This window comes from Megalopta genalis, chromosome 2, assembly GCF_051020955.1.
Source record: "Megalopta genalis isolate 19385.01 chromosome 2, iyMegGena1_principal, whole genome shotgun sequence".
Classification (NCBI taxonomy): domain Eukaryota; kingdom Metazoa; phylum Arthropoda; class Insecta; order Hymenoptera; family Halictidae; genus Megalopta; species Megalopta genalis.
Window position 1 is genome coordinate 8,921,197 of NC_135014.1, and position 26,027 is coordinate 8,947,223.

Consider the following 26,027-nt stretch of genomic DNA (forward strand, 5'->3'; position numbering starts at 1 on the left):
TTCTCGATATCGTGATAGTCTGGTCTGTGATTCGTGACCGAGAAATCGTGATCAGATCAGATCAGGATTGATCAGGATCAGGGACCCGTTTGGACTCGTTGAAGTGAAGTGGAAGGAGACCAGACAGACACGAACAAGTTCGACCTTAAAAGTTATCCGCAGTTAATCGTTCCGCTCACGTTTTCGCGAGAGAAAATTGGTGATACTTCGGGAACTGTGTGGCCCCAATTGAATTAACATGTCGGATACTAGACGACGTCGAAAGTCTAATCAGTCGTGCGGTTCCGACGACCTCTCGGATTCCTGTGAAGAGTTGAACGCAACGAAAGAGACTCAGGTTAGCTGTTGCAATAGCGTCTTTCCGGTTCGATATTTTCCTAATAATTCCAAAGAGACAATTCATATTCTTCCGTGGTCTTGGTCGTCCTCCGAGCTGTCATTGTTTAGGCAGGTTGTCCGTATTGTCCTAAACTGGATCGAAAGTTCGGCGGAAGACTCGATTAAGCGGATTAAGTAGACTGTTGTAATACTTCTGTGTATAACACAGACTAGACTTTCCTTTGTATTCAATTTACCGGCGAATGAACTTATCATCGTTTCGCAATTCCAGCGTATGCATAAGCACAAGATTACTATAAATCGACCCTATCTATATATGTATACTTTCACATCGTATAATTCCATGAGGACATTTCAACAATGTTGTGTACATTTAGATTACTGTTAATCTCTTTTTTCGATGTATCTTTCTTTCACAGAGCAGTGAACAAACCGATGGACATCAAGACTCCGAATGCGACATTTATGCATCAGACTCTGATGTTGAATCTCAAGATGGAGCATTGAGGGAGAGCGGAGATGGTCAGGAAGAAGAAAAACCTCAGAAGAAATTAGACGATGATGAGGACAGAAGAAATCCACAGTATATTCCCAAGAGAGGGACATTTTATGAACACGATGACAGAACTGCTGATGAAGTGACAGAAACCAACCAAGAGTCTCAGAATGAAAGGGAAACCAAAGAGAAAAAAGTATGGAAAGATAAGGAAGATAGATGGGATCATGATAGGTACAATGATGAAGAGCAGGCACCAAAGAGCCATGAAGAACTAATAGCAGTGTATGGCTATGACATTAGAAACGAAGAAGGACCTCCTAGGGCTAGAAGAAGAAGAAGATATGGGTAAATATCATTTTATGATTGTTATAGACAGTCGATTTCATATGTCTTGTTCTTTATAGTCGTGGCCCCAATAAATATACCCGTAACTGGGAAGATGAGGATGCATATGGAAAACCAGGAACGAATGTCACCAATAGGAATAGAAAGTTTAACAGAAGCGGTGAAGATTTTCCTGCACTAGGAACTAATAAAAATGCTTCTGCCCTTGTCGAGGAACCAGTAATTTCGTCGGCTTGGTATAGTAGTAAAAACAAAATACAGAACAAAGTACAGAACTTTCCACCACTGCAAACACAGAGCGACAGTCCAAAAACGAAATCAAGCAGTGCATCTAATACTCATACGTGTGTAACATTTCTTAAAATAATAGAATTACTTTCCTAGTTTCTTAATAGATCAACTGCATCGTTTGTTTTACAGGAATGAAAATAAAGCTCCTAATGAGCCTACAAATCCAGCCTGGAAAAAGGACATCAAGCACTCTTCACATACTCAGAGTAATAACGGAAATAGTGGAGCCGGTGGTGACGCGGACAAATTGGTGAATGCAAAGACATCTCCAAGAGATAATAACAAGAGGAACGTCCAAGAGTCTGTAAGCTTGGCAGCGAGTAGAACACGCGGACGAGGATTCAGGACGAACGCTAATAACAATATGGTTACTAATAGAACAATTGAAACTAAACCAAAGGGACGCGGGGCGGGTCCGATCACCGCGGAGAATAAGAGAAATAGTAACGTACAGAATGACGATGAGCAACAGATCACGCATGACATGAAGCATGTTAGTGTTAATGATGGTACACAGTACCATCAAAGTGGGAGACACAACAGTGGGTATTCGACACATACAATAGCTAATTTGAATGATCTCCAAACTTATTCATATATATTTCCAGAAAGCTTCTATGGGCAGTCATCCAATCAACAGAGGTCGAGCACGGTACCTCCAAGAATGCAACAACAACAGCAATCTCATTCCTCATCGCAACCGCAGCAACAATCGCTTCAACAGCAAGATAGTTCTGCCAATAGACCGAAGCGATACTCCAGTTTACGACAACGTCCTACAGTTTCTGAGACTTCTGGACAACAAAATTATCCATCACAGCATGGGCAGCACGGTCAACACAGTCAACACAGCCAACATAATCAACACAGCCAACACAATCAACATAATCAGCATAACCAGCATGGATATTTCCCCCCTCAAGGTAATAAATATATTTCAATGTTCTCGATCTTGTTTGATATATCCTATATTATTATTTATGCAAAATATTTGTTGGTGATTAATTGTAAATATGCTGTGTATTTCATATTAATATGTGACTTCTGTGTACATGCATCTAGCTGGCAATTCAAGAGGTGTTTTAGAGTCGCAAGGTAAGACAAAGTAGTTTCCTTATTTGCCTGACAAATTTCGTTTATGTTTGTTTGGTTTTTGCGTGAGTGGTCACGTGTACGCATGTTTGTAGTACTTTTCTAATGATGATTAAATTTTTATAGGATATCCGCAAGGTCATTTCGAACAAACTACGCCTGTTGCTGCCGCTGCTACGCCTCTGGCTGGACAACCTGTTATTCCTTTGCCACCAAATGGTCAACCGGCTAGTTATGCTCCACCGCCATTTTTGGTACCGCCACCGCAATTTATACCTCCACAGACTGCTCCACCTAGTATAATCAATTATGTTCCTGGTCCGAATGGTCCAGCATTTCAACCAAACTTTCAAGGCTACCAAGGATACAGTCCGCCAGTTCAGGTAGACTTTTTGCCACCAACACTTTTCATAACTTTTGTTTCTATGATTGTGTTATGATTTCTATGATTTGTCGTTTGGTTTCAGCCGCAGCGTCCGCCACCCCCGCAAGAGCTTTTCCAGCCACAAGGTTGTACTTACTATAGTCCAGCGCAGCAGCAGCAACAGCAACAACAGTCGGCTCCGATGAGACGACCGAAAGCTGCGATTCCGATTCTTCCACCGCCTGATAATCAACAACACCAGAGCGGCAAAGGACGAGGTAGGAGTACACAGCTCCAGCAACCGAATCAGCCTGGCAATATGCAACAGGCTGAGCAAGAAATTAAAAGCGGCTTGATGGAAGGTGAACATCAGGGCCTTCCGGAACAGTTTGAGAACGTTCAAAATGAACAGAGCTCTCTGATTCAAGAAACACAGAAAAGCATAGATCCAAGTGCAATACCAGACACTATGACCGAAGAGATAGATGCTAAAGACGTTGATATAGATACACCAGTGGTTCAAGAACTCATTACGACAGATCCTACCGCCGAGGTAATAAATGCTAACAATTCGTCAAAAATTATTCTAGATGAAAATATTGTTCCCATTAAAACAACAGTCGTGGAAAAAATCGAGAATGATCCTATCGTCATTGAGAGTAGTACAACTGAGAGCAAAGTTATCGAGGAAGCAGCAGCTTGAAAGAATGTCGCATAGTTTCTCTTCAATTTTCTCGCAAAAGACGTAATTGTGAATCCTCGTAAATACGAGCAAGCATAATAATTATAAAGGATGATGTGTAATTTTAACGATGTTACATATACAATATGTATAGAAGATTTATAACCGCGAGAGCCGCTCTTGGAACAGTGGCGGAAACCGGCGTATGTGCGTGTTTAATACATATTTCAGAATGGTTTTATCTAATTACAGTATGTTGAATAATTTCGTAGGTTTCATTTATAACAATGTTTCTCTACGAATCTTCATGGATCTGCGGCTATTATTAAAACACACACATTCTTCAATATATATTGTTGAATTACTTTCATATATAAAAGTCTACTAATAATCGATTATTAGTAGAAGGGATTAGTGTTTAAATGTATTATCGTGTATCGAGTATTACCGTATGCAGCATCGATACAGGCAGAATGGTTAATAAAATCGATATATCTTTTTGATAAGAACAAACAGTTATTGTAAATAGACTATACATATAGTCAGGTCAGTAACCTTAATTATGTATTATGACTTTCTCTGTACAAACATGTTTGTACTGCGCTTCATTGGGTAATGTGATGGACGATTCATTCGATAGGTAATCATTACTTAATGCTTTAATTTACTTACACTACCGATCGCGAAAAACATCAATCGTTGAAGGAAAATCGTCACTATAATTTCGCAAATAATATTCGCAAAGCCTAATAGGCTAATATACTAATCTTGTCACTAATAGATTTTATTGAACCGCGATGAGTCTTTTTTTTTTCTTTTTTAATAAATACGCTTATAACATGCTTTCTTACTGGCAATATGGAATGGAAAGATAATATATTCATAAGAAGTTCTTTCATAAGTGACTAAATTTATTTGTCCTATGTTTTGATTTTTTGATTTTTTCTGGAGAAGATTATTAGAAGTAAAAACTTACTGATCAAGATTCAATTCGTATAAAATCCATCATTCAAGAGGAATAGCGACGGGATCGTATAAACAATGGAATTGATCTTTGCGCGCAATAATCCTCATACACAATTGAATTGTATAACGTTAGCGGATTAACAATAAGTTCCATTGAGACGACATAAAATGTTAGGAGATAGTGTACATAGTGTCGGATTTTACATCGCATTATATTTATAACATAGTAGCAACGTATACGTACACATGTATGTGTATGTTATGAAACTTTTTATACCCGATTTTGTCGGCGTGGCTGGCATATCGTTTGAAAAATAATTATAGATACAACAACGGTCACGTATGATACCAGTCGATTATAAGTGAAATAACGTGCAGATGCGCGTGTGTGCCTATAGTTCCAGTTCATGTTCAGCGAGGACGAATGTTAATCACTTTTATTATCGGGATCGGTACATTCGAACAAACAAAAACAACTCGACGCTTCGTTATATTATGCGAAATCTCATATGCAAAATGGCGTATCAATGTCTACCGATTTTTACGGAAGTAGGAACTAAATACAGATCGCTTTTTCAAATGTCCTTTGTTATTTGAATGATAACCAGTTGAACGTACATTATGCTGTTTCTTTGTAATTATTAAGTACCGTATACCTTTACATTAAAGTTCCGATTACAATGCAAATAAACGATCCCTTGTGAATCTCATTGCGCATCCGACAATTATAAACATATCTACTTACGATCAATCGTGTTTTTCGTTTTGCTGAATACTCGTTATAGCGCTGAGAGGTATAATTTCAGAGTTTCGTTGAACGTTATTATTATTTTTGAACGTTGTTCGTATAGTAGTGGTCCGAGTCTTTATTCTGGCAAGATTAGATGAACTAGCGAGGTAGCCACGTTGAGCTCTAGAACCGTTTCCTCGAGTGCAACGAAAAGTACGTTTAAACTCCTTCCGAAATTTTCCTGCAATTAGAATGTTCTTGTTACATATGTATCGACGATTTCAAATTTTATGAAACAACCTTAGTCGCAGTCGATACAGACGCCACTATTGCTAGTACTTAAACCTTTAACACGAAGTGTTAATAGGCTAATTGTCAATGCAATTGCACGATGAACAACGAGAAGGGCAAGCTATATAATATTTCGTTCTCGATTTCTTCCGTATACGCATAAAACAACAAACTGTTCTTTTCTTATTATTTTGAAATACTAAACAAGAAGTGCGGCCATCTTTATTACCAACGGTATTAATCGATCGATTCAAATCGACCGGCCAGCAGTTATTTCGATTCTCGAACGGTGTTTCAGGTCAGTGTTTGGCGGTATCTTCCGATAGGTGGCCGGTCGCGTTCGAGTGCGTTCGAAGGATTCGATTGCAGAAAGTTTATAGAACAGTTTCGGTTTTCGTTTATTTTGTTCTCTAAAGTGGCCAACAACTGTAAAATATAATATAGCTCACCCTAAACGCAACCGAGTCTGCGGGGTGCAAAGTCCGAGATTAGATCGTTCCTGCGGAGACTCGTTCCCGTCATGGGGCCCTTCCGCGACGGTACTAGGAGTTTTTTTCACCCAAGAGACTCTCATCTCCGCGTGTCAGGTTTGCTCGCGACGGTTTTGGGGAGCTGATCGGTATCCATTTCCAGTGAAAGCGTAGCTGAGATGCTGGTTCGGATGTCGATGATTCGACGTCGTGCATTCTCGAACCGTACGTCGAAACTCCTGCCGGAACTTACCTGTAAACCACACGCTGAATATCTCCGTCTATTTCTATTTTTTCTTACCGCCGTTCTCTTCCTGCATCTATTCTATTAGCTCATTTTACGTCCCAGTAAAATCACAGGTAAGCTTATCTCACAAGCGACATTTTGAACTTGACAAAAATGCGCGCGCTTCTTTGCAAAGTGCGCCGTGCATTAATCAACTGCGTGCGCATGGGTTGTAACAAAATAGTTTCTCGTGTAACGGTATTGGTAATCATTTTTGGATCGGTACGAAAGTTAGTATTTTGTGTTGTAGATTGATTTTTGTAATGACTATAGGTAATTTGCATGTAGTAATGACTGTAGCTAATTTTGAACGAGTTCAATGAGCGATGTGGAGGCATTTTAAACCGGTATCGACGCGATCGGAGCGAATCAAATTCTATTAGAGTATTACGTTTTTCGCATGATTTCAAATATTCTAGTTAATATCTTGTCTTCCACAAACTTTTTATGAATGTATTATTTGAATGTATTATGTAATACTTACTGTATAGACCAATAAATTCTAATGGCGTTAGACTAATTAGACAGACATTTCGAAGTGACTGAACCCATGAAACTGACTTTACCCATGCCGAAAAACCCACGCCAATTTAAAAATTATCAATAATATCTTTCACTTATAACGAATTTGTTAATACCACAAATTTTACAACATAATAAAGAACAATGATATAGTGAATTAATAAAAGCCTAGTGAATTAATAATCAAGCCATTTCTCAATTTCAATCTTTTTTCAGATCTGCCTTCAAAACGAGGCCCAAGGACTTTGGCTGACCCAGATTCCAATAGCACAGTTCCTTCTTTGGCCCTAACAAGACATTTCCTTTATACATTACCATTAGATACCTAGTTATAGATATTGGGACATCAAGAAGATTTGTAGAAGAGTGGACAACTCAAGAACACATGTGTTTATCATGCAGATGATTGAACAATTTGGATGAAGAATGGTATGTCAGTCTTATAAGCTCCTCATTCAGAATTTATATCCTGGACATCACTGCCCCTCCGTCTATGTTTATCCCATAATTTGCTACTGTCTCAGTACGCTTTTCATGCAATTCTTTCATTTTTAAATTAGCTTGTAGCACGCAGTAAGCATACGTTTGTTAGATCGCGTATTGTAAGCAAACCAATCTAGCGTAGGCAGACAGAACCCGTAGAAGCGTTTCTTCGTTACGCTCGTCGATTCTGTTAAAACAGAACCGATCCCACTCCCGCAATATGCCCGACGGTTCCATGGGAATTTATTCAAGCTCTACGTCCGATAAAGGATAAAGGAAGGAAGCCGTCGTTTATCGGCACCGTAGGACACGCGAGATGGGAGAATCTTTTGTCTTGTGCCGCGAAGCAGATTGACACGGCCCTCGATAACGATGTGCCCGTTGATGGGTCGTCCCGCATGAAACGTCGGAACTGTTCTCGTAAAACCTAAGGTGCAAGATAAGGTGCAGTGTGCGTTTAACGAATGTTAGAAAACCAGAGGTCGTTTACCACTCATGAAGTTGTAGATCAACGGATTAACCGCGCTATTAAAGTAACAGAGGCCGTGCGCGATTAAGCTGATGGCGTTGATCCACTTGTTCGACGGTAACGTAATGGTATACCTGCAACGGTAAATAAACGGTTATATCATCGCTCCCCGAGCATAATAATCGTTTGTTTTCCATGCAATATAGCGCTGGTGAGCACGGGCGCGTCCATTTGCGGTGTCCAGTAACCATTCCCCGCCTGTTGCGTTCTGCTCGTTTTTTTGTTTTTTTCGTTATTGTTGTTGTATTACCAACTAGTACCTTAACACGGAGAGCAAATGCACCGGGAAATAGCAAATAGCGAAAGTGATGACCACTGTGACCAACATTTTTGCCGCCTTCCGTCTGGATCTTAGCTGTGTCTCGGGATTACCGCCGACGGAGGCAGGGGTTTGGCTCATCTGCGAGGCTCGCGGCGCCACTGCAAATCCGTGCGATAATTAGTTATTCCGTGGATTAACCAGATACGAGCGTTTCAAGCTAAAGTCGTTATAACGTTGCATAGTTTGTACTATTCGCGAACGAAGACGTCTACAGAAGTTGCAACCATAGCTCGTGCAAGTCCAGTTTGAGATCCCTTAGTATTCCATTTAGCTCAGCTTATTCATATTTATAGAATATCTAGATAGCTTTACGATGATACCGTTGATTCTTGTACAAGTTCCGAGCGGACTAATTGTTTCAGGAATACGTTCTTACGTTATGGAATGTTAAGCGCGATCGTTACGGGTCAGAACGTTGAATACTGAAAGCAGCAGAAGTGTCGCGGCTGCAAGAAGTTCCATGAAGAAAAAACGCGTAACAACCGGGAAAGCCTTGAATTATGCGAACGATGTGATATCTAGTTAACGCTCTAGGATATGTTCGACAAAGAAATCTGCACGCACGAGGGTGAGTAGAAACATCCTTAAAAACGTAAATGTGCGTTCCCGGTGCAAAGGTTTTAATACTCTTTCGGCTTTCATTTACTTACAATTGTGACCTGGAATGTCGCTCTTCCATAGGACCCTCACGATTTGCCAGTACGCCACGCTCATGAAGATCAGTGGCCCGGTGTAGAGAAAAATCAGTTTGACAATGGTGAAGGTGACTTGACTTTCCTGGCTCCAGGATATGTCGCACTGCGTGAACAGTATCGTTTTTACTTTAACGTGGGTGGGAGGGACTGTATGCAGAACCACCAGATCTGGAATATCTGTGGAAAAACAACTTCAAAATGACCACTTTGAAAAGTACACGTTTTCCACAAAAATAATTATTCTACAATCTTTGAATATCTTCCGAGGTAGTCTCTAAAACGTCCTCACAGTCGTTATCCGTCTTTGAAATAGCAAAATGAGGCTGCTTGTAGAAGACACTTACCAAAGATAAGTGCGACGGCCCAGATGCCGATGGTAGCAGTCTTCGCCCTGGTGGTGGTCGACTTGAACCGCAATGGGAAACATATTGCGTACCATCGGTCTATCGATATAAAAGTTAGAGTCAATATGCTCACGGTCACCGAGACTGTCTGAAACAAAAACGAAACGTTTCAGCGAATAAACGTGCACCGGTTTACTTAGTATTAACGAAGCAACGAGTTCGTTTCGACGATCGTGGACCTTTATCACCGGGTCACGTTCTCCGAGGAGGTTCAAATCTGAAAGTTAGAGCGCGAACATAGTAGCATGGACGCTGTTGCACACGATTGTCTGTGAATGGAGAAGAAAAAAAAAAGGAAGAAAGAATTAATCGCCCTCATTTGCGATTCTAATAACATCGCTCGTGAAATTTCCATAACTTCCGGTCGCCGTGGCATTTACATTTTGTATTGGAGATTGGGGAGAGGATAAGGGCCCCGAAACGTCAGCTGAAATGGTCTCTAGGTGAACCAAAACGAAACTACGGCGAAGCAGGCATTGTAATATGTGAACAATCCCTGCTTTCAACACTGAGATATAGAACTTTAGTGTTTCTCCAAGTACAAGTCGATGGAGAACGAGCCGAATAAGCTGAACTCAATTTTAAACAAGCTCTTAAATGTTCTGCAGGATTGCACGATTTTTGGCAAGCTTTAATCTGTTCCGGAGATCAGGCTCGGAAGCCTCCACAATTTCTTGATAAAGTGTCCTGCCAGTCGCTCCGGTGTTAGAGGGTTGAAAGTTCGATGACACAAGGTGGTAATAGGCCCGTATTTCGTACATTTTTAACTTCGAAGCCGATTACGCGGTTTATCCATGGTTGGGCAAGGGCACGAAGCGTGTCATGAATATAAAACGGACGCTCAGAGAAATATGGGCACAAAGTTCTGGTAGTTTCCGGCGAAATTGATAAAACTGTAGCCTGCTCCGACGCGCAACTCTTTCCTCTTGTTTTTAGTCAGAGGATTTACTACTATGTATTCTCGGCTAAAGTTATGCTTTTATCGAGGTCGCTGTTCATCGTATTAATCTGATCGCGCGAGAACAAACTAAGCTCTCCGTTGTACCGAAAGATTAATCGGCTTCTTATTTGGTTCTCGTTAGGCAAATTGCAATCGAGACCGGTTTAGTTTTTGGAGCGTCGGACGTAACGAGACGTGCGACAGCCTTGTCGCTCTATGTTCCCTGACGCCTTTTCGAAGCGCATGTATGATGGCGCGTTTAAGAGGCCGACCACCGCTGTCAATTCAATTTCGGGAATGTCGTCAAAGGGCTCGTTAACGAGTGCCCGTGCACCGTCGTGTATTCGAATTGATCGCGTAAAGTGGGGGAGAGGGAGAGACCTGGTCCGTTGCACGCGTGACACAGATGTTCTCCGAACCGCCCCTGCAACCCCAACCCCCGAATTAGTCCGCCTCTGATTAAATGTTTGAGTCTGCACAGTTTCCGATTTCGCCTGATCGAGACTTTCGATCCCTGACGTTCACTTGTTGGACCGCTCTTCATCGTCGATGGCGATTCATGGCGATCTTCTACAATTTTAGGGAACAGTAAAGTTAGGGTTCATTGCGCATATCTTTGAAAACAATAGCATAATTCTTTTTAGTATTTTCTTAGGAAATATTTTGTGAAAAACTAACAGTACAGTATTTTATTTATTTCTGCAGCTGAAACCGCAAGGCTTGAATTTACATCCCTTCGAAGAATCTAAAGAACACGAACAAGCTTCCTTAAAAAGAATGAAGAAATCAACATTGATTTCGTTACCGGCCCTTCGTGACGTGTGCGACCTCGATGAATAAATTAGGATGTGCCACTTCGCCGCCACAGATCTCCGGTTTAATTGCGCGAAAGCCACTCGGAGCACAATAACGACCGGCGAAAGTTCTCCTGAACAATTTACCCCGACGCGTTAAACACACACTGCCTTCCGTTCCGACGGCGATCGATCTGCCTTACACCGCGCAATGTCTTTCCATCGAGGGATCCTTGACCGGGTCTAATTATGACGACTACACTCGGCTAACGATACGCCTTTTACTGTCGCGCGTCGTCCGTGCTCGGAACCTTCCTCGAGATCACGCTAATCCTTTCATTTCATTTTTCCGTTGGGGAGTTGGAGGAAGATAGTAGTCAGCGGAGTCGAGTCTTTGTTCAAGGTAGCTTTAAACGAAGAAACACAGAGGCGTAAAAGGTAACCTAGGAAGGTTCTCCCGCTTATCCAGAATCTTGCGAGAAGAGAATAATTAATCTGTTCCGGAAAGTTACAGTTACAGTTCCTTTGCGGGAGCGAATTCAACACGCGATAACGATTGCCCAAAGAGGAGCCACCTCCCACCTGGAATTAAAACGTCCAATCTCCTCGGGCTTCTAAGCGATTCTTGGTTCTCGGGCTAATTCATCGGGATTGTGCAACGAGCAGAAGTAACGAGCGGTTCCATTTGCGCGAAAACGTCCCTCGTTTAAATATCCGTGGGTATAGGACGTCTGGCTCGCTAACGCCCACGCGTTATCGCACCGACATCAAGCTCATTGAGGTTCGCTGACCAGGAACTAATCGGTTGACCCGAAGAAATACCGCTAAACGCCTGCAGTTGTATCGTTTCGACACGCGCAATGGCATCCCCGTAGCAGGGGGTCCCCAGGGGAAATTAAAAAAACTAGGCTACCGGGAACTTGGAACGCGGATATCGGTAAATCGGCCACAATCTAAACAATTACATGGCCGATTCTTGAATTCTTTCTGTTCACGCGGGGGTTGCAATCGCTTCACCCTTAATTTTCTTATTTAATCATTTGCAAGTTCAAGACTCTCTACATTTATCTTCCGCAGGTGCTCACCCCTTTGCTTCTTACAACTTGGCACTGTCGCCATCAGCCTTTATCCAGGTCTCTATAATTATAATCGCGTACGAGGGAGAACTTGTGATATATTGGATTTAATACACCTGAGCTGGTGTAACTCTTGATCCCGGAAGTCGCAAAAAGGAGGACACGAGTTCTGTCGGTAGCAAAAAGGTGGGTGCAAACAAAGCGTATCGCGTTTTTCGCGGAACAATTTTTCACGACTGTTTGTCCAGCCGGAGCACGTTTCAATTAAACCTCGGCTATCTAGGAACTGCACTCGCAACAACACACGCGATCCCGCTGATCCCAACGACGTTGGTGGACGTTGACGGAGAGCGATATGGAATTTCAGAAGAATGGCGAGATTCTCTTAGTTTTCGAATTTGGTGGTAGCATCGATTCTTGGTTTCCGCACACCGACTAGATAAAATCGGCTACAGTTTCCACTGTAGAATTGTAGAAATTCCACTGTAGAAACCACTTTAGCTTGCTCGATTAATTAGCGAGATTGTCGTTTAGCCGAACCGTGCTCGCGAAGAGGGAACATTAGAAGGACGGTTTAAAAAATTCATGCGATCGACCTGGTCACGAGATACAGTTATTCCGGGTGAAATATCGTCTGGATGGCGTTCTCCACCAGAACACTGTACCTTCGACGCCGCGTTAGAACGACCAGCATGGAAGCTTTTCCATCATTAAACGAAGGAAGGAAGAAAGGAGCGATGGAACGCCTCTTTTCACGTTTCGAACTCGGATTTTAAGTTGATAGTTCACTCTATGCTACAGGAAAATTGTGGAACACTGAGAAGGCATAGTAAAAAATTTTTTAAAATCTGAAGGGGACATTGTAGAGGTCATAGAAAAATTGTAGAAATTGCTAAAAAATTATGGAAGTCTCGAAAGGAATTCCACTACCTTCCTGGAGTCGGACAGCACATTAGAAATTTGTTGATCATCCGATTGTACTTCTACGTGCCACAAATATCGGAGAAATATCAGGACAATGAACCTCGAAACCGAACAGTAGTCCTGGGAAGAACTATGTCACTTACGAGAGAGCTAATAATTCATGCTGCGCCTCGAGGAACATATCTTCGCGCGTCTCCTGGGCAAAGCCGGGAGTTTATTGGGTGTATCGATGCTGGAGCAGATGAAGCCCGCGGGAAATAGCTCGTCAGGTAGAAAGAAACATCACGAAGCGGCCTCGGTCAACATATTCCGGTGAATTGTGAGCGAGCTGCGAACTCGCACGGCCAATTACCAGTCGCTGGTCGAAGTTTCCGACTTTCGGGAACGCATGGAAATGTCTTTGGTCTCCTGAGACTTTCGAAAGAATTGCTCGGTAGATTGTACAAAGCGCGCGAGATTTTTGTTCGCGTTGGCACGAATTCAAATGCGACACGGAACAACCTGGAAAAGTTTTGCGAAGTAATCGATGTGCGCTAGCCAATTATCGTTCTTCGGAAGCAGTCACCACGAAAACAAATTTTTATGCCGACTGTAAACCGAGGATTGTGCCGCGGCTAGTTCATTCGCTATTTACCAGGCATAACAAGCGCAAGAACTATGATATATTACGTTTCATGTTCCATCTCGCGTGTTACGCAGTCACCGACACACTGTTAGTCTCCGATTGTTAGTCTGTCAACCTGGGGCCGTTCTAAAGTTATGTTTAGACGAAGGAAATACCGGCTGCAACGCTCTTAAGCTTCTCCCGAATGCTTTGGAGGGAAATAGATCTACATATATGTATACTGTGCAACAGCGTCTTATTTTCTACTACCAGTATCATTTAGAAATCAACAAGCGCAAAGCACAGTTGTGAATATATAATGTAATAATTGGATAATTACAATTATATAATCGTGAGAGCCAAGATTACTCTGTAGGACAAATTAATTCATAGTTTCTTCATTGTAAATTCTCGCAAGTATTTGCGAGGGCCAATAATCAATTTGTAATATCTGTACAATTTTAGGGCAGCACAGGTGCGCGTGGGTGATTGTGGACGATCGCAGGATTAACATGTTGAAGAACGGTACGCGAAACCTTGCGACCAAATGAAATTGTCGCGAGGAGTTTGTTGAAGGGATTGGATCGCGGACGAAGAAATTATTCATGGCGTGCATGAAGACGAGGGCGGGTTCGTATTTACCTGCTACCGCGGTTCTCTCGTTACGCGCGCTTTACTCGGCCTCTTTGGTTCTCGCGTGTTTCCGGCAAAGATATACAGTACACCAGCAGTTCCCCTTTTTACTTTGGCTTCTACAGCATTCATCGAGCTATCTCTTCTTTCTATGCGCCGTGAATTTCACTGGGGCGAGCGCTGCGCCGTCGTTTTTCCTTTTTCCGTGATAATTTCCCGGTAGCAACCAACAACAGCCGATGGTGGTCAGGTTCCCAGGACGTTCAACATCTCTCGACGACGACGGTTGTCATTAGAGGAACGCAGCGAAGCTATGGAAATTGCTTTCGCCTAGGGAATTCCCGGGAACCCGATTATCAGAATCGAGGAACAGACGGTCGAATTGTCAACATCCAGATGGATCCCTGCTAAAGACGCCGGTTGAAGTCTTCCGAGACTTGGAAGGCGTCTGCGAGAACCGGGTTGAGAACCGGAGAATAAGTTATCGGTCCAGGAACGGTGTGCAACAACACGTTGTAAGATAATGCGATTTGGTACCCGGCCGAGAACTACCTTGGTCGCGCAACAGTGCAGCTACATCGATGGAGGGACGCAGACAGCGACGGAGAAATGTGTGCTCGAACATGTGCGAGCATGTGCATAGAAGGGCCATGATAAACGAGCCGAACGATATTTCCGACTGTGAGCCGGCATACAAGTGTAAATTCTGCGGCCGATCGCGACTCTAGATCGTTTCAAGCACATGCATCCTCGTGTTTCCAAGTGTCGCACGATTATCCGGAAATCGTATCTTGACCTCCGTTAATTATCTTCCAACAGTTTCCTCGTTATCGGTTTGCGTTGGTATTTCGGCTCTCGTCTCGCTGCAGAATCCTCTCTGTTGGTAGAGCTAATGGAACTCCCAGGCTTTCCAGGGATTCTCGCAAATCATGGGGAAACTGTTTTTATGGAACGATTTGAACCCTCTTCTAATGGTTCTGTAGGAAAAGCTTTTTTTTTATAAAGATCGCGTTTGTCAAACGGTTCAGTGTCATATTTGGAACGGCTTTAAGACGATGCTGTGCGTGGCTTTGTTTCCGCTGAGTTCTAACGAGAACAAATGCGCTTCGTTAACGGAGTGTGATACGGATGACAATGATTAGCCGCAGCTATAGATTCCGGCGCGCATTCTGCCGCGACTCTTCGCACGCCGGATGCCAAAGCCTGAAACAATACCCTAACAATAGGTTATAAAACAAGTTTGTGTTACATGCCCTGGACTCCGACACGGGATACGGTCTTTGTAGTATCGTATTATACACGCCCGGTTCATGATTTTATTAAATTCCATCTAGGAAGGTCTTCGATCTGCATTTCGGTCGTTTACCATAATTGCCGTAAATCTTCGTGAAATCTAGTTAAATATACAACGAGAACGTCACGAAAAAAGAAATGTATATGGTCCAACGTCACGAAAAAAGAAATGTATATGGTCCAACGTCACGACGACGTCGTCAATCCTAAGCCAACAGAAGGAGTAATCGATAACGCGTAAAACACTCGGACGCAATACCAGCGTAATGACGATGCATCTTGAACCTTGTACTTTGCTACTAGTTATCAGGACGTAATAACTTCATCCTGCACTTCACCGGATCGTGAATACAGAGTTTAACCCTTACGACGGTTGTTGGATTTTAGTGTAACTTCGATGAATTATTTTTCTGTTATCAGTGTTTAATTTTTTTTCCTTTTTCCCAGGCGAAGATCTACGATGGAACAATTCTAAGCAGAGCGGTGTCAAGCCGACCCTCGTGCTCTCGGACAAGAGATGCAACACAGATAATAGAATAAATACGCCGGTTCTACGTGGGATTCCCGTTTCGATCCGCCGAGCGAGCTAATACCGAATTACGGAGTTCGCTTGTTCCTGCGACACGGCCGCCATCGCAGTGTTTATTCCACCCGGTTGCTCGACGGTCGTCGCGATGAAAATCGGTACTTTCCACCGAGCTACGCGGAATTTCATTTAGACCTCAACATTCCTTTTCTTTCGAACACTGCACGCCTTGAAACCCGTTGGATCGTTTCACCGAGGGTTACTGTGAACAAGCTCTAAGACACGCAGAAAATATTATACAATCTATTGAGAAATTGTAAAGCTGCTGAGAAAACTGCAGTATCTTCAGAAAAATCATAAAGGCTGCGGAAAACTTGTTACAGCCACTGGGACTCAGCAAGACTCATTAAAAATTATGAAGTTGATGAAAAAATTGTAAGGTTCATAAGAAGATAATACCAGGATTATGAAATTAAACATGCTTGAAGCAGATTTATATTTGACGAGGAAAAGAGAGAATGAAAGTGAGCATCAGTTTTCCGGCGTGATTCCACCCTCCCAAGAGGGTGGCCGTCGTGAAAAAGCTGCCGGGGAGTAATAAATGTCTAGAAACGCTTAGTTAATAATTCGTAAAGTCCGTTATTAGCTGGAAGTGTTACTATTTGATGAACAGCGAGCCGATAAAACTAGAGACATCGCGACAACGACGCGGAAGTGGCTGCCCGGTTTAATATTTCTCGAGGATTAGTTTTCCTTTTAATCACCGAATCATTCGTATTCTCTGTGTAAGCTCCCAACGAGGACCTCGGACCTATTTCGAGATAATGGGAATCATATCCGAGGACACAAATATCTTTATTCAAGTTTTAATTAAGCGGATTAAAATATACCGATACGGGGGTGGTTGGCCACCCTCGCGACGGCTCTCCACTCCAAAGGGACAACCAATACCGTGCCAGCTCCGAAATTTTCTCGACTCGTCAGCGATTGGCAGAAGCCTGATCATGAATCGAATTATCGGCTAACATCGTCTCCATGGAAAATTCGCAATTAAAATGTCTCATCGAGCGTGACAAGCCGCCAAACGATTCTGAACGATATCGTCGATTATCCAGGATGATAAATTCCCTTTAAAACTCACTTAAGTTACCGAGAAGCACTTTTTCGTGAATATCTATGGACCTCGTTATCTGTTTATTTTAAATCAACAGATAAAATCCCGCGTATCTCCCACTTTTCTGTACGCGCAAATTAGTTCGTCTATTGTACGGTAGATGTCTTAGTGGTGAGAACTGTTCTCGCTGTCAATGTTTGTCTACCAAGGTTACTAAAGGCCTGGCAGTGATACAGGGTGCTTAAAAAGGGTGCTCGCTACTTTAATGGCGCGTCGGTACGTCCTGTAAGGCGTGCTGGCGGGGTATGGCCATCAAGACATACCTAGTACGTAATTTTTGTAAACGCGAGGCTGTTGGCTGCCAACTTTGCACCGACGCCTCCAGTAGTCAACTCTAAATGCAAATTAAGTGGATGCTTCGTCGATTATTCCACTTTACGGTTATTTAATCAGAATATGATCGAGTACGAAAATTGCCCGCAAAATTATTGGAGAATGAAATTAAATACCACTCACACGCGTGGTATTTGTGGCAAGAACAATTAAGCTTTGAACAATTAAATAGAGCGATGTAGAATGACCGACTTGTATTTTACAGATGTAAATTTGGAGAGAAGAACGATTCGTGTTATTTTTTTCGAGACATTTAACGATGGTAAACACGATACCGACTACGCGATGAACATAAATACAGTCAGAACTGCTAGATTTATGTAGTTAGAGCACATCGGTGCATCCTGGGAACAATCTGATACAGCCGTGTTTTAATTACCGTTGCTAAAAACTATACATGTATTCGGTGGACAAGTTCTGGGAACTTCATTAAATCACCCCCTACTTAGGACTTTCTCACTAAGTACATATTGCTGGATTCTCTACAATCTTTTTGTAGGGTCTTCGAAATTTTTTTAAGACCCCTACATTACTATGAACAATTTTTATCATTTTTCCCATTTTGGTTTCACAATTTTTCCGATGATCTCAACATTTTTCTAAGAATCCGTACGCTATTTCAAACAGTTCTATACATCACTCGTAAGAATAATAACTTTCCTGGAAGGTCTTTACACTATTTGAAATAATTCTAAATGTTTTCCATAGGGTGTACGATTTTGTTGCTGGTTCTAAAAAATTTTTAGGGATCTCTACGCTATTTTGAACAGTTTAATATGTTTTTTCAAGTCAGTTCAATATGTATACAATTTATCTGCAGGTTCCAAAATCTTCTTGGAGCTGTCCACATATTCAAACACGTCACACACCTTGCATGTCCTAAACCAACAATCGTTGGACACAAAAAATGCAATTAATCACCGTTCTCAATTTACGGAGCGCCTGACGAAGACGTAGCATCATAATCTGCAAGAAAGATCGCTCGACGAAGGGTTAAGACTACGTTAGATCACGGGGGATCAAAGGCGACCTTACACCCACGTATCGTAACCGGAAGTGGCGTTTCAGGGTGACAAATCACCGACGTGAGAGCGTGTCTGGTATACTCGCGTTCTTTTCAATTACTCTCGCGTGTCGAACATAGCTTAATCAAATCCTGTTGCAGGTCTCGTCTTACCTGAAGGTAGGGGACAGCCTTGCAAAGAGTGAGTCCTAAGAACCATGTCTCGGTGACGTCCCAGAGCACAGTGAACGGCAGACAGAGCAACAGCACCAGGAAGTCGGCGATAGCGAGGTTAACGATGAAGTAGTTGGTGACGGTCCTCATCGAGTGATTCCTGTAGACGGCAATGCAGACGAGCGCGTTTCCGACCAGGCCGATCACGAAGATCACCGTGTGGGAAGCGATCAGCGCCCAGTCCCAGAATTTCGGGAATATGTAGTTCATCATGCGGTCCACGTATTCCTCGTTCGAAATGCAGTAGACGTTGCTGCAGTTTGTTGCGTTGTTGTATGTTTCTGGATCGGTGTAATCCATCGACGAATAGTCATCGTCGTAGTCAGCGGCCTGAACCAGTGTCGAGACCACTGACACCAGCCAGCCGGCTATCAGCGGCTCGATACCGGCCGTTTTAATTAACATAGTCATTGTAATTAAAGATATCTGTTCTCACAACCCTCTCGCGCCCCGGGTCGCCATTATGACGCCACAATTTTTGTAAAACGGCCTCGAAACGTTCAGGAGAATGCACTCCACGAAAAAGTTATCTCGATGCTGTTTTTTCACTTCTCGACAATTGTTAAAGCATTAATGGTAATTCCTCTTTGTTGGTCGACGACGAAAAAGCCATTGCCCGACAAGTGTCTCCGAGTCGTCGGGCTTCGTCCTGTTAGCCGAAAATAACCGATTCCACGGAGATTAGCTCAGAGATCTTAGCCGGCGATAAGGGCATTCGAAACGTTTATTCCGGAAATTAATCCTAATCTTCTTTATAGAGTTTCTCGGATAACTTTTCTCTAGTCTATAGTCTCCTTCCTAAGCACGTGCTGTGCGATATCATTGCGTAGGAAGTAGAAAGAGTAATACAACAAGGGACTACGGGACTAGGTAGCACGACATTTATGTGATTGAGTGAAAGAATCGAGTTCCCACAAATATCCTGTTTCCCGTTGGTCAATGTTAGCATCGAAAATTCAGGAATTTTATTAAGTTATGACCTAGATATTATGAATTAGTCACTCTTGCTGGAATTTTAGATTCACATGTCAAGGCTGATGATTTTTAAATATGTATTTGCTTTCCTTCGGCAGAAACTACTCTTCTTTGATTAGTTTTATTTCTCAGAAATAGGTACTGCGGAAAATTCTATGGTTACTTTAAAGATACTCTGTCGTCATCAATTTTGCAATGAAACTCGATTTTCAAAGAACCTCGTCAGCCTTCGCCTCGCACAATTTAGCACTACTTGTGGTGGCAATTTTCTTGCGACAAAGACGACGGAACAACGGCAAAACGAAGCCAAAATTCGGGGAAAAAGTTTTTGCGCCATGATTTCCCAAGTGTCGCGGCTAACGAACTTCTTCTGACAACTGGCTGGTCCGGTCACCGGCTGTCTAAGGAATTATTCGCGATTTAGGTCGAGTTCGCCCTCTTCATCTGCCACCCTCGCCCATGAAATCTTCCTCAACCGTCTGCTGCGATAAATTCGCTCTAGAATACCCCGAAAAACTTTCGCTTCCGGTTTTTTGCTACGAGAATGAGCAAGATGCACCTGCAACATTTATAGTTTCTAACTCTTGCAAAAATTGGATTGTATATCTATCTAGATCATCGTTTAAATTCAATCTCCTTCTGTCAGATTGCAGGAACATGACACGAGTCGACAAGAGCAGAGCTAAAACCGAAAGTAGCTGGTTTGTTCATAGAGCCATTTAATTTCTGAGTTTAATCAGACTTTTTGTCGGACGATTTCGCTCTCCTTTGGACTGTTTGTTTCGGAAACCGAGTTTGGGGCGGAACTCGATTGCAAGGTCGGCGCAGAACCGGCAAAACAGATTTTACAGAGGAAGTTAATATTAGAAGCAGGCGACTCTGGTTTATTTTCGAGCTAGCGGCGAGTCGCGACGAATCGCTCTACGACGACTGCAAACCTTCAAAACTTCGACTTCCGGTGCCTTCAGGCAGACCTAGAAATATCCTGTCAGGAGGATCGAACCTCTCCAACCTCTTCAGAGATCCTCCGGAAATTGAAGAGTCCGAAGCTGGCTCGTACTCCCACGATCACGTTTGCTTTAAACGCTCATCGTTCAGGGATCATTCCAATTTTAATTGTACCGACCACCAGTTAACACGAGTTATTACCGGTGAAGTTACCGCGAAGTTTACTTAACCGTCTCCGTAATGGGATTAATTAATTCATCCTGTCGCATCCCGGAAAAATCATTCACCGTTTGATGTCGACGGAGATTTACATTTTCATTGTCCCCTAGAACGAGACAATCTTTTCTCAGCGAATGAAATGATCTTGTCCCCTAGAACTGAATAACCTCGTCCCCTATCTGTCGTTATTTCTTTCAGATTGTGCCTTTGGAAAGGAAAGGAAAAGAGAGTAACAATTCTGAACGGCGAAGATAAAACGAAACGTAAGATACGAAAGGAACATAAAATCAGTAGGAGGGAGAATATGAGCGCTCGGAGGAAAATATTGGGAAGGTGCTGTGAATAGATTTGCAGGCAGCGAGATTTGCGGGCAGAGGGAGAATAGAAGATAGAATTTATAAAGAAGAGAATTCATGCGCCCTTTAGATAACATGGTACTTCAATTGCTCAAAGTTTCCTTTTCGAACTGTTCTAAGAAGGATTATTTCGTGGCAGGAAAACAATGTCCGATTTGTGGCATGGAGACGTGAAATAGATGAAATCACGCCCAAGAGACGCGAGGGTAGGGGACTAGATGGAATATTTCTGATGTTTCCGAACCATGAGGGAAAATAAGGTCGACCATATTTCCGATGGATTTCGGCTCCAGGCGTTATTCCGAGCTCTGTGTCGAAAATTGTACGTTGGAGCAATCGTTACCTGGGTACCCATGCAGGCATAGGCGCTGAAGAACATGTTTCGGACAGACTACCTTTTTCCTTCTTGAGAGCGATAATATGAGAGCTGTTTTATTTTACGACATCACGGATGCACAATCGAGGACGCTTCGGTGCGATAGAAACGCGGGAAAACGGTCTGACAACTTTTTGATTAATTGGTCGAGGTCTGGCCGGCCGTGTGTCATCGACAACGCGGTCGTGGCAGAAAAAACGCACAAGATTAATAGAATAATTGAGGTTTTTCATTAAACCCACGACAACGTTCACCAGATTTTCGCGTGCAAGGAGCGCGACGAATCTGTTAATTGCTCGCAAAGCAATTTTCATTAATTATTTAATGAAAAATTATTCTAGGCCATAGTAAGTAGCAGAAAAGTTACTAAAAATTTCATTACATCCTCCATAGCCGGATACATGAAAATCGACGAATATCCTCAGGCGGGAACGAATTCCAAAGACTGGAAAATTCACTTAAAAGTCTCTGAAGAAAACTCGGATGGTCGGCCACTTTTATTTTCAGCGGCTTCTGGGATGCGAGTTCATGAGTTCAGCGATAACCAACAGGTACGGATAGTGTTTTAATTATGCGAGGGGTGAATAGCTTCCCCAATGGAGCAACTATCTAAGAGTAAATTGTCGATACGGGCAAGAGTAAATCGGGCACTGACATTTCTTGCAGATACGCGTCTTACGGAGGATCCTCCAGTACGGAACACAGAACAACGGATCTTTACGTCGTCGACCAAGTGGCAAACTTTTCTGACGATGCACAGATTCCACGAGCAGAGAATCCTGATATCCCCTCGGACCAAGGAAGTGGTTCGTGAGCGTGTAACTAAAGAAATCGAGAAGGAAGAGTGTCCGGTAAGGAAGCTTTCTTATTGTTAGACACGGGAATAATGCTGTTATGATTGTCTTCTGTTTCCTTTTGAGTTCATTATAAATTAACTGCGTGTACCCTTTGTAGCCTCTTAACGAGCCGAGTAAATTCGTCTAGAAGTTTTCGAATTTTATAACAAGGGCTAAATCACGCCGTTGCTTCCGAAAAACAGTTCCTCCTCTGTGCTAAAACGCGTCAGGCGGCAATGCGTGTACAAGCATCGTCGGTTGCCTAACGAGATGAGAAACATTTTATAACGAGCGTGTCACATTGCCCACATTTAGGTCCCTGATGTTCTAATTCCAATCGTCGAAACCAACCTCCCAAAAATTCAACGGAATAATCATTTATCCAACTTCTCTCTCTCTCTCTCTCTCTCTCTCTCTCGAACTCGCAAAGAAAACTAAATCATTCTAAGATACTCTAGAGAAGTCCTCTCTGCAAACTTTTCACCCACACACATTTATTCGTTGCAGGATTTCAAAGGCCAGGCGATCAATTTCCCAAGCTTCTTTGCCACCGTTTCTTCACGTCGACTTCTTATCGTTAGCTTCCCAAGCTAACAGGATTTGTAACATCGCAGGAAACGTTTTTTTCGGAAACGGTGAACAATCTTTTAGGATTTTCTGGTCGCGCGAAGGCGAAATTCGTAAAGGGACAACACAGTGGACACACTGCGGGAGCGAATTCAGCACCGTCGCGTCGACGTGCTACGTCGGGTTTCGAAAGGGATGCGAACGCGTCGACGGACTCTGCGAAACTGAGGTGTACACGCCGGTTTAACGAGCGCGTAGGTGCAGCACGCACGTCGGTCGCAAACACACTGACTGTTTTCCAAGTTTCGCGAATCACGTCGATGCTGTTTACATAGATGAAGACGGAGTTGAGCCGGTGAGACAATTTTTGTTTCGTTAAATAATTAATTCGGAACATTGTCTGGTGTTTATTTTCTATAGATTGTATATTTTTAATCGTAGAACATTTTAAATCATTGCGAAAGGAACCGAGGGTTTGCTGGAACTATAAATTGCATCGATTATTAATTAGAATTAATTCAATAAGCACCATCTATAGCAATATTGATTAGATTAATTAAAATTCGTTTGATATATTCTGTAATATTCAATTTATACAGCTCGGAAATTTCTATTCGAGGGTCACGGTGAATCATTTTGAAGCAGAATGAGGGACCACGTAAATTGCTTCAACTACAACCTGCATCTTTCGATAGTAAAACAGGCAGAAGATCGAGCGTAAAACCTGAACTTTATAGACAATATCTCAAATGTGCAGCAGAGTTTTATTTGACAAAATAGAACTAGAGCCGTATAAAAATCCGGGGGACTTCGTATTTCACTATCCCTCGAAATTCTCGCGAGATACTAAAGTATCGAAGCTGACCTAGAACTGATTCGCGAGGGTTAAGCGACGCGATTCTATAGAAGGAAGCAGATTACACATCTGAACAGCAATACAAAGTGTCTCCTTTGTTTTTGCATTCGGTGCTCCCACACTGTAAGTTCACGAGTTATTCGTCGCGAGGCACGTTTTCCCGCGACGATAAAATCGCCGTTCCTAGATTGAAATTCAATCTCGTTCTTTTACGAGCAGTCCCCGACGATCTCGAACCGAGTTTTTTGCCAAACTATTTCAAAGGAGGTCATTCTTTGTACCACGTCGACATTTTTTTTCTACGCGAGAAAAGACACTATTCGGTCATCGAGCGAATCGTCCAAGTATGGCGATCTTCTCGAAGAGTTTTACGTCTCCGAGAAAATCTAAAGCTCGCGCAATCTGTCGTAACCGTAGAGACGATCGAAATCTAGAGAAAATAAACGACCTCCATCGGGGAGTATTAAATTCCTCCGGAGAATACCTTTCACGCCGGTTACGTTTTTTCTCTCCCATGAAAGTTCACACGTGGGTGCAGAGATTTCTGACCGCGTCATCTTCCATGTTCATTTATCAAATCCGCTGATAAACCTTCTACGAGTCGATCTCGACGATTCTTCCGAGGCAAAAACCGTTCCACCCTCCTCCAAACAGATCACGCGACTTTATATGCTATATAAACTATATGCTAGCAATTTGCAACTATATTTTAACTATCAAGTCGTTCGAAATGCGGTCGCACACGATTTCGCCGGAGGAGTATATGTAGTCCGAAAGATCTTATTTGCTCGAAACGAACGCCGGACGTGATTATACGTCCGCGAACAAAATACATATAAACGCAAACGAAGCAGCAAGCGATCGATCGTTTCTCCGCAGATGGTGTTTAGATCGTTTTCTAGCATCGGTGTCCTACGGAGAAGTCGCACGTGTCCCATGATTAATGAGATCAAAGCAAACTGCCCGACTACCTGGCTAATGTGTGCTAGTTTTAGCGCGAACACAAGACCGGCAGCCAGCTCGCAAATAAATTGAAACCGGCCAGAATGGTTCGTTGTTTTTCCGATGTTACTGTTCCTTCCCTACCGGGAAACGTCCACTTTCCAAAAAATAACACACTCGTCTATTTACGAAAGCCAATGGAAAAACGGAAAATCGACTAGCTGCGGCTAGTTCCCGCGAAATATTGCGTTTATTTAACTAAGATGATTTTATTGATCGCGTTTTTAAGCGGCCGTGTTTTTACTGCGACTGAAATCGTCGCGGAATTTCGTTCAGAAAATATCATTCTACTCTAAAAGGACCAAAGAATCAATTCGTTCTGTATTAGGTACTGGAACAGTTGGAAGTATTTTTTTTAAGAACATGTAAACGTTGGAAACGTGGAAACTGAGAGTCGATTTCGAATAATATGCACATTATTGTGAGATTAGAAGCCACCAGAAAATCGCTGCATTCCTTTTTTAAGAAAGTAGTAACAAAATAACATGATATCTAAAGGTTGATTTCACCCCATGAATTTCTAGCTTGACTCCTCCGATAGCAGGAAAAAAGGTCTTAAAAATTCTGTTGCTCACGGCAAGAGATCGCACTGCGACCGAAAATATTTCTATCGACGAAAGCATGTCTTCGAGGACTATAACGCGTCTGGCAGACGAGAATACAAACACTTTAGGTAGTTTAATATCGCGATGAAGCGACCGGCGTCGGTGCTAAACGCGAATGTAGGTCAGAACGTGTCTGGAACGGTTGTTTCCTGCGCGGGGATCAGCGAGAAGTTTCTTTTACGAGGTCTTCGGGCTGAATTTTTACGAGACACGAACGGTTCACAGGGGCGGAAAACCACCCCACTGAACTTCCCACAGTTCTTTCATTGCAAGGTGTTTACAGCGGGAAGAACATTTGACCGAAACGGGAAACTTGGAAATTTACTTTGCCCACAGAGACAGCGACAAATTAAATTAAATTCGCTTTAGATACGATGCAGTCGACGCCGATGTTAACATCTGGAAAGTTGAAACTGCATTTGTATGAAAAGGCATTCCTTAAC

The 26,027-nt window shown here is 42.7% G+C and overlaps 2 protein-coding genes and 1 non-coding gene across 5 annotated transcripts; 2 read left to right on the forward strand and 1 right to left on the reverse strand.

Annotated features, from left to right (window-relative positions):
- btz (CASC3 exon junction complex subunit) lies at nucleotides 1-5,158 on the forward strand. Of its 2 annotated transcripts, XM_033481053.2 has the most exons (8): nucleotides 3-337; nucleotides 759-1,183; nucleotides 1,243-1,527; nucleotides 1,604-2,016; nucleotides 2,083-2,397; nucleotides 2,537-2,569; nucleotides 2,693-2,949; nucleotides 3,034-5,158. In XM_033481053.2, exons 1-8 carry the CDS (start codon nucleotides 239-241, stop codon nucleotides 3,631-3,633), a joined length of 2,427 nt encoding a protein of 808 aa, XP_033336944.2. In that variant the 5' UTR covers nucleotides 3-238; the 3' UTR covers nucleotides 3,634-5,158. The 2 variants fall into 2 exon arrangements, with proteins under 2 accessions (XP_033336945.2, XP_033336944.2); XM_033481054.2 differs by lacking the exon at nucleotides 2,537-2,569 and having other exon boundaries at nucleotides 1-337.
- Nucleotides 4,503-25,978, reverse strand: LOC117226579 (orexin receptor type 2). 2 transcript variants are annotated; one of them, XM_033481062.2, is made up of 8 exons: nucleotides 23,047-25,978; nucleotides 18,785-19,493; nucleotides 9,251-9,398; nucleotides 8,862-9,083; nucleotides 8,150-8,309; nucleotides 7,851-7,963; nucleotides 6,049-6,322; nucleotides 5,412-5,549 (listed from the first exon to the last, which is right to left on the reverse strand). In XM_033481062.2, exons 2-7 carry the CDS (start codon nucleotides 19,253-19,255, stop codon nucleotides 6,183-6,185), a joined length of 1,254 nt encoding a protein of 417 aa, XP_033336953.1. In that variant the 5' UTR covers nucleotides 19,256-19,493; nucleotides 23,047-25,978; the 3' UTR covers nucleotides 5,412-5,549; nucleotides 6,049-6,182. The 2 variants fall into 2 exon arrangements, with proteins under 2 accessions (XP_033336951.1, XP_033336953.1); XM_033481060.2 differs by lacking the exon at nucleotides 6,049-6,322 and having other exon boundaries at nucleotides 4,503-5,549.
- Nucleotides 17,458-17,597, forward strand: LOC117226638 (U11 spliceosomal RNA). Its single transcript, XR_004491839.1, has one exon. It is a non-coding gene; the product is annotated as a U11 spliceosomal RNA (small nuclear RNA).
- Nucleotides 25,979-26,027: the final 49 nt, after the last annotated feature.